This window comes from Taudactylus pleione, unplaced genomic scaffold (assembly GCF_031769625.1).
Source record: "Taudactylus pleione unplaced genomic scaffold, aTauple2 ptg000079l, whole genome shotgun sequence".
Classification (NCBI taxonomy): Eukaryota; Metazoa; Chordata; class Amphibia; order Anura; family Myobatrachidae; genus Taudactylus; species Taudactylus pleione.
The window spans coordinates 1,107,501-1,121,449 of NW_028284481.1; the positions used below are offsets into that span (position 1 = coordinate 1,107,501).

At 47.5% G+C, this 13,949-nt stretch overlaps 1 protein-coding gene across 1 annotated transcript in view; it reads left to right on the top strand.

Moving 5' to 3' along the window:
* Positions 1 to 13,949, top strand: part of LOC148532313 (phospholipase B1, membrane-associated-like) — a 239,858-nt gene that overhangs the window by 96,658 nt on the left and 129,251 nt on the right. Inside the window, exons 26-30 of the mRNA XM_088467993.1 lie at positions 1,352 to 1,433; positions 3,121 to 3,225; positions 5,247 to 5,342; positions 6,515 to 6,586; positions 12,640 to 12,705. Coding sequence (XP_088324119.1) covers positions 1,352 to 1,433; positions 3,121 to 3,225; positions 5,247 to 5,342; positions 6,515 to 6,586; positions 12,640 to 12,705 — 421 coding nt within the window. The remainder of the gene's footprint in view (positions 1 to 1,351; positions 1,434 to 3,120; positions 3,226 to 5,246; positions 5,343 to 6,514; positions 6,587 to 12,639; positions 12,706 to 13,949) is intronic.

Genomic DNA, 13,949 nt, shown 5'->3' on the forward strand with positions numbered 1-13,949 from the left:
CTAAAGTTGAGTAAATTGTAGTCCCGGCCTTTCAATCACCAGACATCTCAGCAGGTGAGGCCTCCTTGGATATGGTCTGTGCCCTCAGGATATATGTGGACCGTACCAGTTCCCTTCGGAAATCCGACTCCTTATTTGTGCTCTATGGGATAGCCAGCCAACAAATAGACATTGGCTAGATGGCTTCGTTTGACTATCTCACAGGCTTACACGCAGGCATCCCTTCCTGTTACGGCTATTGTTACTGCTCATTCTACTCGCTCTGTGGGTCCCTCGTGGGCGGCCCGCCGTGGTGCCTCAGCTGAACAGCTTTGTAAGACAGCCACGTGGTCCTCTGTCCATACCTTTCTAAGGTTCTATGCCTTTGATACATTTGCCTCTCAGGATGCCTCATTTGGGTGCCGGATTCCCCTCTGAGCGCAGGAGCATCCCCACCCTTAAATGACTGCTTTGGGACATCCCCAAGGTCTCCCTGTGGAGCACTATTGACCCTGAAGAAAATGAGAGTTATGGTAAGATTTACCTTTGTTACCTCTCTTTCTTCAAAGTCCTGCCCTGACGCACCTGGCTTCATTTGGGCTATGTTTCTGGTCACTGGTTTCCCGTCTCCTTCTCCGTGAGAGTGTGATTCATGTGTGTACCAGTCTTCCTTCTCTCTTCTCCTCCTCCGGCCTTTGGCTTGTCACGAACTGAGGTGCCTCTGGCTCGGGGGCAGGGTATAGAGGGACAGACTCATGCATCCTGGGAGCTAAAGCTTAAACTGCGTGGTACCTGGTGTTCTCATCAACCACCTACGCCCCCCCCAAGGTCTCCCTGTGGACCCTATGGACTTCGAAGAAAGAGAGTTAGCAAAGTCTTACCATAACTCTGATTTTTACATCCAGCGACTTTGAAAAAAGCCCAAAATTCCTAAGCCATTTTGTGAGTGATCAATGATGACACTTGCTCTTAATTTCTTATGTCTGCTCTGTAGCGTAGCTAAAGGCTTCTGGCCCCAGGTGCAATATCTGAAATTGGGAACGCCAACACATGGGGAAGTATGAGAGAACTTAGTAGATGTTCCTAGTTCTGAATTCTTGCTTTTCACCCTGCAGTGCTAGTGCTTCTGTTATCACACAGATGTAGCAATAGACAAACAAAGCTGCCCTGAGCTCACACAACATATTGGGATCACAGTGGTGGCCTCCTAAAACCTGCACTGCTATCCCCCTTGCCATGCCCCTGGGTACAATCTCCTGAATGTTGGCTTAGCCCATGAAATGGCCGCCTCCTCCGTGTTTAGGTGATGGGGCCACATTGTTTGTTTGGCAGTTTTAACAGAAAAATTAAACTATTTTGTGTCTTTGTGCAGCAAGCTGTGCGGATGTGTGGTGGATAAAGCTCATGACAGTGCAGAAATTGCAATGCTTAAGTCATTCAACAAGCAGTACCAAGTAAGTACAGTACTCACTGTGAGATACCCCATGTATTTATTTTTCTAGGGTCAGTTATAACAGTACTTATTATTTTCTATGTGTCATTTAATAAAAGGATAAGTGTGAAATTGATGTAGAATTACTGTTTTGATAAATGTTGTAAAGCCTACTTGCCAACTTTCTAAAGACCCGCTCCGAGAGTCCCGGAGGGAGCAACCCTATCTAATGGGAGCGGAGCGTCATTGTGCTACATGTAACTGTGGCCCTTTTCCCTGCTGTTCAACGCCACAATTTGTGGTATGTTACAGCAGGGACGTGACTAGGATGATGGAATTCACTGCAAATCGCTTCATTCATCCTCCCGGCCTCCCACTTCAGTCGGGATGTGGGAAGCAGTGGGAAAATGGCCAATCTTGTCAAGAGGCAGTGATTGCCCCCCCTCCCAAGAGAAATTCCAGACTTGTTAGCAAGTTGGCTATATCGTTGCAAAATACTTCTGCACAGCCCATGCGGTGAGTGGACCATATGATGCTGGTCCAGCCTCTAGGGGAACCCAACCTTCGTTTCAAAGCAAGTGCTACTGCTGGAGTCTACACAGTGAAGCCTTGTTTGACTTTTTAGTGCATTGTCTTGCGCTCGTCCCTCACATGATCAGTGGAGGCCTTGAAGTAGGTGGACCCCAACTGCACCTCATTTCCACAGGATTTGCCATGGAGACTGGCCACTAATTGGATGCAAGATCATTTCCACTAAATGAACTACAATTACTTCCCATTGATTGCTTCATCCAATGGCATCTCTCATGTTGATAAGGAAATCTAAATAGTAACGCTCCATATATGAAGGCAAATATGGAGGCTAGAGCTGCACATTTCTACCCCTCCCTCCCCTCCATGTTAGTCTCTGGAGAGCTGCAAAGGGTGCATAGGAATTGTGACCAAAAGCAGGAGCCGGGATGAAGCGAGGACCTGTAAGCCTTAAAGCCAGTAATGATATTTATCATTGCCATGATGCTTATTGGGCTGCTCCCTCTCTTTACACTGAAATCATTTGTCACCTTTGAGGTGGTGGAAGTCTGCTCTGCTCTGTTATATGTAATAGCTGAATATTACATATGGTGCCCCTCTAAGGGAACACGGATCAAAGGGGCTCTAGGTACTGTACATGCAAAAGAATGATAATATAAAATAAAAACATCATAACGAATAATCATAATTAGTAATAAACGGCAGCTCGACAAGGTTAGGATACCGACACATGTCGGTAGGTAGGTATCCTAACCCTCCCCCTCTCCCTACCTTAACCCTCCCCAGTTCCTGAACCTAACCTCCCCCACAGGTGCCTAAACCTAACCTCCCTGCACCCTAACCCTCCCCCCCTTAGTGCCTTACCCTAACCCTCCTGCTAGTGCCTAACCCTAATGCTAACCCTACCCCCGCTACGTACCTTCGGATGCCAGCGCCGGGATTCTGACAGGTGTCGGGATTTCGGCGCTGGTATTCTAAGCGCCGCCATTGCCTGTGCTGTGATACTGAATGTATCCCATATATATATATATATATATATATCTCAGGTTCTATGTCATCTCTCCCTCTGCTTTATTCTCTCCAGTGCCCATTTATAGGCTGACTCAAGGGAAACAGGAAAATGTTTTATGTGATTGCGACATGATCTATGTAAGTAATATTTAAACATTTATTATTAGGACAAAACCCACAAGCTGGTGGAAACCGGACTGTATGATACAACGGATGATTTCACCGTCGTTATTCAGCCATATTTGGAGCATCTAGTAATACCAATAAGAGAGGTAAACAGCCCGCATTTAGCACGACAAGTAACAGGGTTAGGAGGGATTGATTTAATTTAAAACTATTATTGATATTTAGTTAAATACATCCTTATTTTATACCTTCAATCTTTATTAGACAGGGCAAATATTAGAAATGGTGAAAACAAATGCACAACATGTTTAAGCTTTTGAAGTGTAATATACAGTAGGTATAAAAAGTATTCACACCCTTTGATACTGTTCACATTTTATTTTATTATGTCATGGAATTAAAAGGGGTTTATTTGGGAACTCTTACCACTGATCAACACAAAATACTCCGCACGGTAAAATAAACACAACTCTAAAGTCTTTTTTTTTTTTCTAAATTAATTATAAAACAAAAAATACAAATCATCATCCATTGTATAAGAATTTACACCTTTATCTAAATGTAGCTATGTAAACCCTGGAGCAATCAGTTATCTTTAGAGGTCACATAATTCCATAATGTATAATTAAAGAGTTTCAAATAATTTCAATATAAATACTGTTATGTTAGAGGCCCCACAGTTATTTAGATAGTGAGTTAGTGTGTTTCCAAACAAGCTTCACCGTGAAGACCAAAGAACATTCACATCAAATTATAGAAAATCTTACTGTGAAGCTCCAATTAGGGGGAGAATATAAGAAGATTTCAAAGACTTTTAATATACACTGAAGTACTGTCAAGATCAACATAAATAAAATTGGCCAAAATTTTTCCAAAAGTCTAAATATGTTTTAGTGGCACTTTGTTGTATGTCCATGCGCATACTCACACACATTAGCAAGCACATAGGGGGTCATTCAGACCCGGTCGTTAGCGCCGATGCGCTCGGACCGGGTCGATGGCCCCCCACAGAGCCGGCGCCGTCGTGTGCATGCGTGAGACCCGCTACGGGTCTCGATCCAAAGGGGACAGCTCGCCCCGTTTGGAAGGCGGGCCGGGGGGGTGGCGGCCCAAACGGGGGCGTTCCCATGGGAACAGAGCCAGAAGCTCTCCGGGGTTTATGACAAGGGAGACCCTACCCTAGGGTCTCGTCGTAAGCCCCGATGGTCGCGATGGTCTCTGACCATAGCGACCATCACCCGAGCGGTCGTTAGAGCTGTGGGTGTTAACCCACAGCCTAACGACCGCAACAGAGGCAGGCGGTCAGGATGCAAGTGGCCGTCCAGTTTATGAGCGACCGCTTGCATCCTCTGACCGCCTCTGAATGAGGCCCATAGACACATGCACACTTACTTCCTCTGTCCTCCACCATTTGTCTTTTTATTAGTATCAGATTTAGTTTTATATTGCTTTATAATTCTGCATTTACAACACATTGTGGACCTCATTCAGAGTCGGTCGTTGTGGCCGCACGGTCGTAAGGGAAAAGGGGCCAGATATGCAAATGATGCACTCGCAAGTTGCGTCATTAAGATGGGATCGTTAGCTGGACGAGTGAGGGGAGGATGTGGCCGTAAGACTAAAAACACGCCCACTTCTCGATCGCAAAACACGTCATCTCCAGGCATATAAGGATTAATCGAGACAATCGGGAACCATCGGAGCTGCTTAAGGTTGACCATACCCTCTCTTAAGCACTACGATCTAGTGAGTGTAAAAACCTCCCATGTCACGTGTGCTATGACACTACTTTGTTAATTATGCACTCCATAAAACGCCGTTTGCATAGTCAGGCACGCCTGCATTCAGATCTCCACTCCCCCGTTCACAAGCTCCTTCCCCTGTTACCACCCACAAACACCTCATCCTGTCACTCAAACTAACGACCTGCCCAAGTTCAAGGAGAGAGATATTTCCAATCGTAACAGCTAGTTTGCGCACACGCATTGCGAAACTTACGCATGCGGTTTAGCAAACATCGGCTGCGTACGACCGAGCGGCCGCAACAACCGACTCTGAATGAGGTCCTGTATCTCAGTAATAAAAAAAACAGACGCCAGCGTTTCCGGCAGTAACGCCTCTCAAGTTATGATCTCACCTGCAGTGTTTGTTTATGTCTTACATCTAGGATGGATCTCCTGACAGAACCTTCATGTCTCCAGATTGCTTCCATTTTGGAGAGAAAGCCCACGCCCAGGGTGCCCGCGGCTTGTGGAAAAACATGGTGAGTTCATCATGGTGTGAAGTGTTCTTGTGTGGCACCTCCTTCCTGGTCCCCACTTCTACGTCAGCGAGACTAGTCCTCATCCTGAGCTTTAGGCCTAACCCCTGCCCTAACATCAGCCCAAGACAAACCCTAAATCTTGTGATATCCAAGTTCTAAGACTGTGATGGAAACCAAAACGGTCATCTTGGTTCTAGATCAAAGCTTCTCAAAACTAGTCCTTAGGACACACTATTAGTGCATGTTTTCCATATCTCCTTGCTAGAGCACAGGTGTACAAAACTCATTACTGACTGGCACTTTTTAAAAGATCCACATGTGGTTCTAATTATTTCTCTTGTGATTCTGAGAGGAGGCCTGGAAAACATGCACTTTTTGTGTGTCCCTAGGACTGGATTTGAGAAACACTGTTCTAGATGTTAGTACAGTATAACTGTGCCACAAGATTTGGACTATACGGATATAGGCCCTCATTCAGAGCCGTACGCTCTGAGCAGAGCGCACGTCCTCCTGGACGCTCGTATAGATGTGGGTCACCACCCACAGCCTATATGAGTGTGCAGTTTGATGGCCGCGATGGCCACTGCGAGCCGGAGCCTGCGGTTGAGGTTTTCAACCGCAAGGCCCGGAGTGATTTTGGCTCTATCAGAGCCAAAATCACTCCCACTGACATCACTAGTGATGTCAGTGGGCCAGCTTCTGACGGTAGGCGTTCCCTTGGGAACGCCCCCGTCAGGGAGACACGCCCCCGGCACGCCCACCAAAGGGGGCGTGCTGTCAATCAACATCGACAGCACGCCCCCTTTGATCAGACACAACGAGCGAAGGAAAGTCCTTCGCTCGTCGCGTCTGGCGCATGCGCACGACGGAGCTCCCTCCGTCGTGCGCATGCTCAGTGCAGACCATCGACCCACTTGCGAGCGGACAGCCGCTCGCGAGTGGGTCTGAATCAGGCCCATAATCTGTACATTGCTCTATGCCGATATTCTTGTTTCAGAATAATTGAAATGCCCACTGTATTCCACCACCCACCCGATATTTGGGGGACAGTAACTTTTCCCACTGAGTAAAAGATACATGGCCTATGAAGTACTGAATTGTAATTGTAGTAATGTGTACAGTATGTTTCAAAAGTCAACTATTATAATAATATATTTGCTGTGTTCTCCTAGATGGAACCTGTCGGCAAGAAGACCAATAACCAGGATCTTAATGAAGATATCACTATTGAGTGCCCCCCTCCGGTAAGACAAGTGCAGGACATACAGAGATACAATTAATGGCATGAATTGGAGAGGTCTGCATAGTATAACACACATTTGTATATTTATGTGGTATTAGAGGGACTATTGATTGGTGCTCATCCCACTTCAGAAGTGCCCTGGGGCTGTTATCATATATGAAGGGTGGAGGAGGGAGCTTGTGCTGTGTGAGGGCTATCAGAGAGGAAATGGGATGAGCATGAGCTGCCTGGCTATTATCAGAGATGAAATGGGATGAGCATGTACTGTCTGGCTGTTATCAGAGATGAAGTGGGATGAGCATGTACTGCCTGGCTGTTATCAGAGATGAAGTGGGATGAGCATGTGCTGCCTGGCTGTTATCAGAGGTGGATTGGGATGAGCATGTGCTGCCTGGCTGTTATCAGAGAGGAAATGGGATGAGCATGAGCTGCCTGGCTATTATCAGAGATGAAATGGGATGAGCATGTACTGCCTGGCTGTTATCAGAGATGAAGTGGGATGAGCATGTGCTGCCTGGCTTTTATCAGAGGTGGATTTGGATGAGCATGTGCTGCCTGGCTGTTATCAGAGATGGATTCGGATGAGCATGAGCTGCCTGGCTGTTAGCCGAGAGGAAGTGGAATGCGCATGTGCTGCCTGGCTGTTATCAGAGATGAAGTGGGATGAGCATGTGCTGCCTGGCTGTTATCAGAGATGAAGTGGGATGAGCATGTGCTGCCTGGCTGTTATCAGAGATGAAATGAGATGAGCATGTGCTGCCTGGCTGTTATCAGAGATGAAGTGGGATGAGCTTGTGCTGCCTGGCTGTTATCAGAGAGGAAGTGGGATGAGCATGTGCTGCCTGGCTGTTATCAGAGAGGAAGTGGGATGAGCATGAGCTGCCTGGCTGTTATCAGAGATGAAGTGGGATGAGCTTGTGCTGTGTGAGGGCTATCAGAGATGAAGTGGGATGAGCATGTGCTGCCTGGCTGTTATCAGAGATGAAGTGGGATGAGCTTGTGCTGTGTGAGGGCTATTAGAGATGAAGTGGGATGAGCATGTGCTGCCTGGCTGTTATCAGAGATGGATTGGGATGAGCATGTGCTGCCTGGCTGTTATCAGAGGTGGATTCGGATGAGCATGAGCTGCCTGGCTGTTAGCCAAGAGGAAGTGGAATGCGCATGTGCTGCCTGGCTGTTATCAGAGATGAGTGGGATGAGCATGTGCTGCCTGGCTTTTATCACAGATGGATTGGGATGAGCATGTGCTGCCTGGCTTCTATCAGAGATGAAGTGGGCTGAGCATGAGCTGCCTGGCTATTATCAGAGATGAAATGGGATGAGCATGTACTGCCTGGCTGTTATCAGAGATGAAGTGGGATGAGCATGTGCTGCCTGGCTGTTATCAGAGGTGGATTGGGATGAGCATGTGCTGCCTGGCTGTTATCAGAGAGGAAATGGGATGAGCATGAGCTGCCTGGCTATTATCAGAGATGAAATGGGATGAGCATGTACTGCCTGGCTGTTATCAGAGATGAAGTGGGATGAGCATGTGCTGCCTGGCTGTTATCAGAGGTGGATTGGGATGAGCATGTGCTGCCTGGCTGTTATCAGAGATGGATTCGGATGAGCATGAGCTGCCTGGCTGTTAGCCGAGAGGTTGTGGAATGCGCATGTGCTGCCTGGCTGTTATCAGAGAGGAAGTGGGATGAGCATGTGCTGCCTGGCTGTTATCAGAGATGAAGTGGGATGAGCATGTGCTGCCTGGCTGTTATCAGAGATGAAATGAGATGAGCATGTGCTGCCTGGCTGTTATCAGAGATGAAGTGGGATGAGCTTGTGCTGCCTGGCTGTTATCAGAGAGGAAGTGGGATGAGCATGTGCTGCCTGGCTGTTATCAGAGATGAAGTGGGATGAGCATGAGCTGCCTGGCTGTTATAAGAGATGAAGTGGGATGAGCTTGTGCTGTGTGAGGGCTATCAGAGATGAAGTGGGATGAGCATGTGCTGCCTGGCTGTTATCAGAGATGAAGTGGGATGAGCTTGTGCTGTGTGAGGGCTATTAGAGATGAAGTGGGATGAGCATGTGCTGCCTGGCTGTTATCAGAGATTATTATTATTATATTATTATTATAATTTATTTATATGGCGCCACAAGTGTTCCGCAGCGCCTTACAAAGTACAAAAACAAATTGTATACAAGTGACTTACAGAACAATACAATACAGGACATGGATAATATATATTGCTACATAAGCAACCATATCACCTAGATAAGCAACAGAGCATAAGCAACCAAGTGTTAGGTGCCCTAGTGGTGAGTAAGAAGTAAATTACACTATAGTAAGGAGAAGCACAAGAGGGTAGATGGCCCTGCTCGTGAGAGCTTACAATCTAAAGAGGTGGGGGAAGACAAACTGGGTTGACACAGATGGGGTAGATGGGGACAAAGGAGCATGTAGCAAGGATTTAGAATGATAGCTGGAAGGCTTTGATGAAGTAGTGGGTCTTGAGAGCCCGTTTGAAGGATTGCAAACAGGTGGAGAGTCTGATGGGGAGTGGGAGAGAGTTCCAGAGGTGGGGAGCAGTGCGGGAAAAATCTTGGAGGCGGGAGTGGGAGGAAGTAATCAGCTGGCATGAAAGGCGTCGTGCATTAGTTGAACGAAGAGGGCGGAGAGGAGCGTGAAGGGAGATGAGATCAGAGATGTATAGGGGGGAAGATTGGGTGAGGGCTTTGTAAGTGAGCGTGAGAACCTTAAATTGGGTTCTAAAAGGGAAGGGGAGCCAGTGGAGAGCTTGTAGGAGAGGGGAGGCAGATGTAGAGCATTTGGAGAGGAAGATAAGCCGTGCAGCAGCATTTAGTGTAGACTGGAGAGGAGAGAGATGGGATTTGGGGAGGCCAGATAGGAGGAGGTTATAATAGTCCAATCTGGAGATGACCAGTGAGTGTATGAGTGTTTTAGTAGCATCCTGGGTGAGATAGGGTCTGATCTTAGAAATATTTTTGAGATGGAAACAACAGGACTGTGAAAGGTTCTGGATATGTGGTTTGAAGGAGAGGGATGAGTCCAGGATAACTCCAAGACAGCGAACCTTGGGACTAGATGAGATAGTTATTCCATCAATTGATAAAGAAATAGTGGGAAGTGAGGTGATGTGGGAGGGTGGGAAGATGATCAGCTCTGTCTTAGACATATTAAGTTTAAGAAATCGCTGGGACATCCAGGAAGAGATAGCAGAGAGACAGTTGGAGATACGAATCAGAAGAGAGGGGGAGAGATCAGGGGAGGAAAGGTAGATTTGAGTATCATCAGCATAGAGATGATAATGGAGGTCAAAAGAGCTGATGAGTTCACCTAGAGAGGAAGTATAGAGGGATAATAGGAGAGGACCAAGAACAGAACCTTGGGGAACACCTACTGTAAGAGGCTGTGGGGGGGGAGAGGAGTCGTGTGAGGAAACTGAGAAAGATTGGTCAGAGAGGTAGGACGACAGCCAGGAGAGGGCAGTTTCACGTAGACCAAGGGAGTGAAGGATATTCAGCAGGAGAGGGTGGTCCACAGTGTCAAAAGCAGCAGAGAGATCAAGGATAATGAGAAGAGAGTAGTGGCCTTGGGATTTGGCAGCAAGGAGGTCATTGCTGACTTTTGTGAGGGCAGTTTCAGTGGAGTGGAGAGAACGGAAGCCAGACTGAAAAGGGTCAAGGAGGGAGTGGGAGGAGAGAAAAGTGGTAAGGCGGTTGTAGACAATCTGCTCAAGGAGTTTGGAGGCAAAGGGGAGGAGAGAGATGGGTCGGTAGTTAGAAAGAAGGTTAGGATCAAGGGTAGATTTTTTAAGAATGGGGGAGACAAGGGCATGTTTGAATGCAGAAGGAACAGCGCCTGATGAGAGGGAGAGGTTAATGAGGTGGGCAAGATGGGAGCAGGCAGAGAGAGAGAGGAAGTGGAGGAGGCGGGAGGGGATGGGATCAAGTGGGGAGGTGGAAGGGGGGGAGGACCAGATGAGGGCCATGACTTCCTCTCCAGATACAGGGGAGAAGGATGTTAGAGTTGGTAAAGTTGATGGGGAGGGGTGATTTGGGAAAGGAGGAGAGCTGGGGGACTGGTTGGATATGATGTCCTGACGTATGGAATCAATTTTAGATGTAAAGTAGGTAGCAAAGTCAAGGGCAGTGAGCAAGGAGGGGAGACGAGGAGGGGGTGGGCAAAGGAGGGAGTTGAAAGTGGTGAAGAGACGCTGGGGATTAGAGGACTGAGAGGAGATGAGGTTCTTAAAGTATGACTGTTTAGAGAGGGAGAGCGCAGCACTATAGGATGAGATCATAAATTTGAAATGGAGAAAATCTGCCTTCGAGCGTGATCTTCTCCACTGTCGCTCGGCAGTTCGAGAACACTTTTGCAGGTATCTGGTGCATTTGGAATGAGATGGATTGGGATGAGCATGTGCTGCCTGGCTGTTATCAGAGGTGGATTCGGATGAGCATGAGCTGCCTGGCTGTTAGCCGAGAGGAAGTGGAATGCGCATGTGCTGCCTGGCTGTTATCAGAGATGAGTGGGATGAGCATGTGCTGCCTGGCTTTTATCAGAGATGAAGTGGGATGAGCATGTGCTGCCTGTGCTACATGGCTGTTATCCGAGATGAAGTGGGATGAGCACGTGCGGCATGGCTGTTATCCGAGAGGAAGTGGGATGAGCACGTGCTGCCTGGCTGTTATCAGAGAGGAAGTGGGATGAGCACGTGCTGCATGGCTGTTATCAGAGAGGAAGTGGGATGAGCACGTGCTGCCTGGCTGTTACAAGAGGAGAAGTGGGATGAGCACGTGCTGCCTGGCTGTTATCAGAGAGGAAGTGGAATGAGCATGTGCTGCATGCCTGTTATCCGAGAGGAAGTGGGATGAGCATGTGCTGCCTGGCTGTTATCCGAGAGGCAGTGGGATGAGCATGTGCTGCCTGGCTGTTATCAGAGAGGAAGTGGGATGAGCATGTGCTGCATGGCTGTTTTCAGAGAGGAAGTGGGATGAGCATGTGCTGCCTGGAGCATGAGCTGCCTGGCTGTTATCAGATAGGAAGTGGGATGAGCAGGTGCTGCCTGGCTCTTATCCGAGAGGAAGTGGAATGAGCATGTGCTGCCTGGCTGTTATCAGAGAGGAAATGGGATGAGCATGAGCTGCCTGGCTGTTATCAGAGAGGAAATTGGATGAGCATGTGCTGCCTGGCTGTTATCAGAGATGAAGTGGGATGAGCATGTGCTGCCTGGCTGTTATCAGAGATGAAGTGGGATGAGCATGTGCTGCGTGGCTGTTATCAGAGATGAAATGGGATGAGCATGTGCTGCCTGGCTGTTATCAGAGATGAAATGGGATGAGCACGTGCTGCCTGGCTGTTATCAGAGAGGAAGTGGGATGAGCATGTGCTGCATGGCTGTTATCAGAGGTGAAGTGGGATGAGCACGTGCTGCCTGTGCTACATGGCTGTTATCCGAGAGGAAGTGGGATGAGCACGTGCGGCATGGCTGTTATTCGAGAGGAAGTGGGATGAGCACGTGCTGCCTGGCTGTTATCAGAGGGGAAGTGGGATGAGCACGTGCTGCCTGGCTGTTATCAGAGAGGAAGTGGGATGAGCATGTGCTGCCTGGCTGTTATCCGAGAGGAAGTGGGATGAGCATGTGCTGCCTGGCTGTTACCAGAGAAGAAGTGGGATGAGCATGTGCTGCATGGCTGTTTTCAGAGAGGAAGTGGGATGAGCATGTGCTGCCTGGAGCATGTGCTGCCTGGCTGTTACCAGAGAAGAAGTGGGATGAGCATGTGCTGCATGGCTGTTTTCAGATAGGAAGTGGGATGAGCAGGTGCTGCCTGGCTGTTATCAGAGAGGAAATGGGATGAGCATGAGCTGCCTGGCTGTTATCAGAGAGGAAATGGGATGAGCATGTGCTGCCTGGCTGTTATCAGAGATGAAGTGATATGAGCATGTGCTGCCTGGCTGTTATCAGAGATGAAGTGGGATGTGCATGTGCTGCCTGGCTGTTATCAGAGATGAAGTGGGATGAGCAATACATAACTGTTCTTTTTTTGTTGTAGAGTGATCCTTTTATGAAGACTTTAAAGAACAGCAACTATTCTTACCCAACTGTTACTCCAGATCCTGTAAGTATTTGCTATTTCCTATGTGTACTATATTCAGGTGCAGTCTCTCGGCTTGAGACTTGGTGGATGCGATACTACTTCAGCTTTACCATATTTCCAAACCAGCCCACTTTTACCTGGACAGTCCCAATTTTCAAGGACTGCCACGTCGTCCTCAGAACCCAATTTGCGGTGGTTTGGATGTGTTGTATTGACACATGCCATGGGGCACAGCGTGCGCCATAAAAAATAGCATTTGTCTGACATAAGCCTCCTCCTATATTAGGTCACAGCCCATCCAGCTTTTTTAGTTATTGATTTACTGTTACCAGGTTAGGCCTGGCAATAGACTGGTATGACCATGTTTTTGGGGGCCCCTCCCCGATAGGGTAGGTGAATGAATTAAGGAAAAATACAAAAGTTATTCAAGAACAGTAGACCCAAAGACATCACTAGCAAATGGCACTTTCAACTTTTATATCTATCCTCTAGTAACTATGCTACCAGGAGTTTTCAATAAGATAAAGTCGGAAGGATTTATTCTGTTTCTTGTAGCAGAATATCACGTTAAAGGAATTTTCAAAAAATTACAATAGGTCCCTCAGAGTGTCTTCCATTAGCAGGGATCTGATAAGCAAAGAGCGGTTCTTTCATTTGGATTCTCCTTGGTTAATGAGGTGGCTGTTAAGGCCATGTTCTTACTTCTTAAAGTTAAAATTTTTTCCTGAAAGCATGGTGAAGACCAGTGTAAATGCTAGGAAACCTGCTTCAATATGGATGTTCTATATCTCGTGGTATGTTAGAAAGGGATCTTCTAATTCTTCTTTTCTATTATGTAGGTTATTTCAGTTCTTACAGAAGTGTAAGCAAAGCAGTTTTAGGCTAAAGGCCTTCATCAGCAAGGAACGCAGTTGTTAATATGCACGCAATTGGCCAATTGTTGCGTAGTGCGCAAGTGTATGCATCGCATTGCGCGTACCTGAACCGGCCTCTGCGATCACAGACCCAGTGCAGAGTGATTGACAGGAAGTGTAGTTTGTGGGTGGTGACGGTAGTCGGGGGAACGCAGGCGTGCTAGTGTGTTTCAACTCTGTTGCATGGACGTACATAAATTATCATCTGCGATACCATACGCAGCCTGAGGCCTCATAGCGTGCACTGAAGTTCAGCAATTCCTGAGTGAGGTCTGACCTGCCTAAACTTAGCAATTGTACCGATGTTTTCGCAGTCTGGTAAACCATTACGGATGTGTGTGTAGGTGAAGT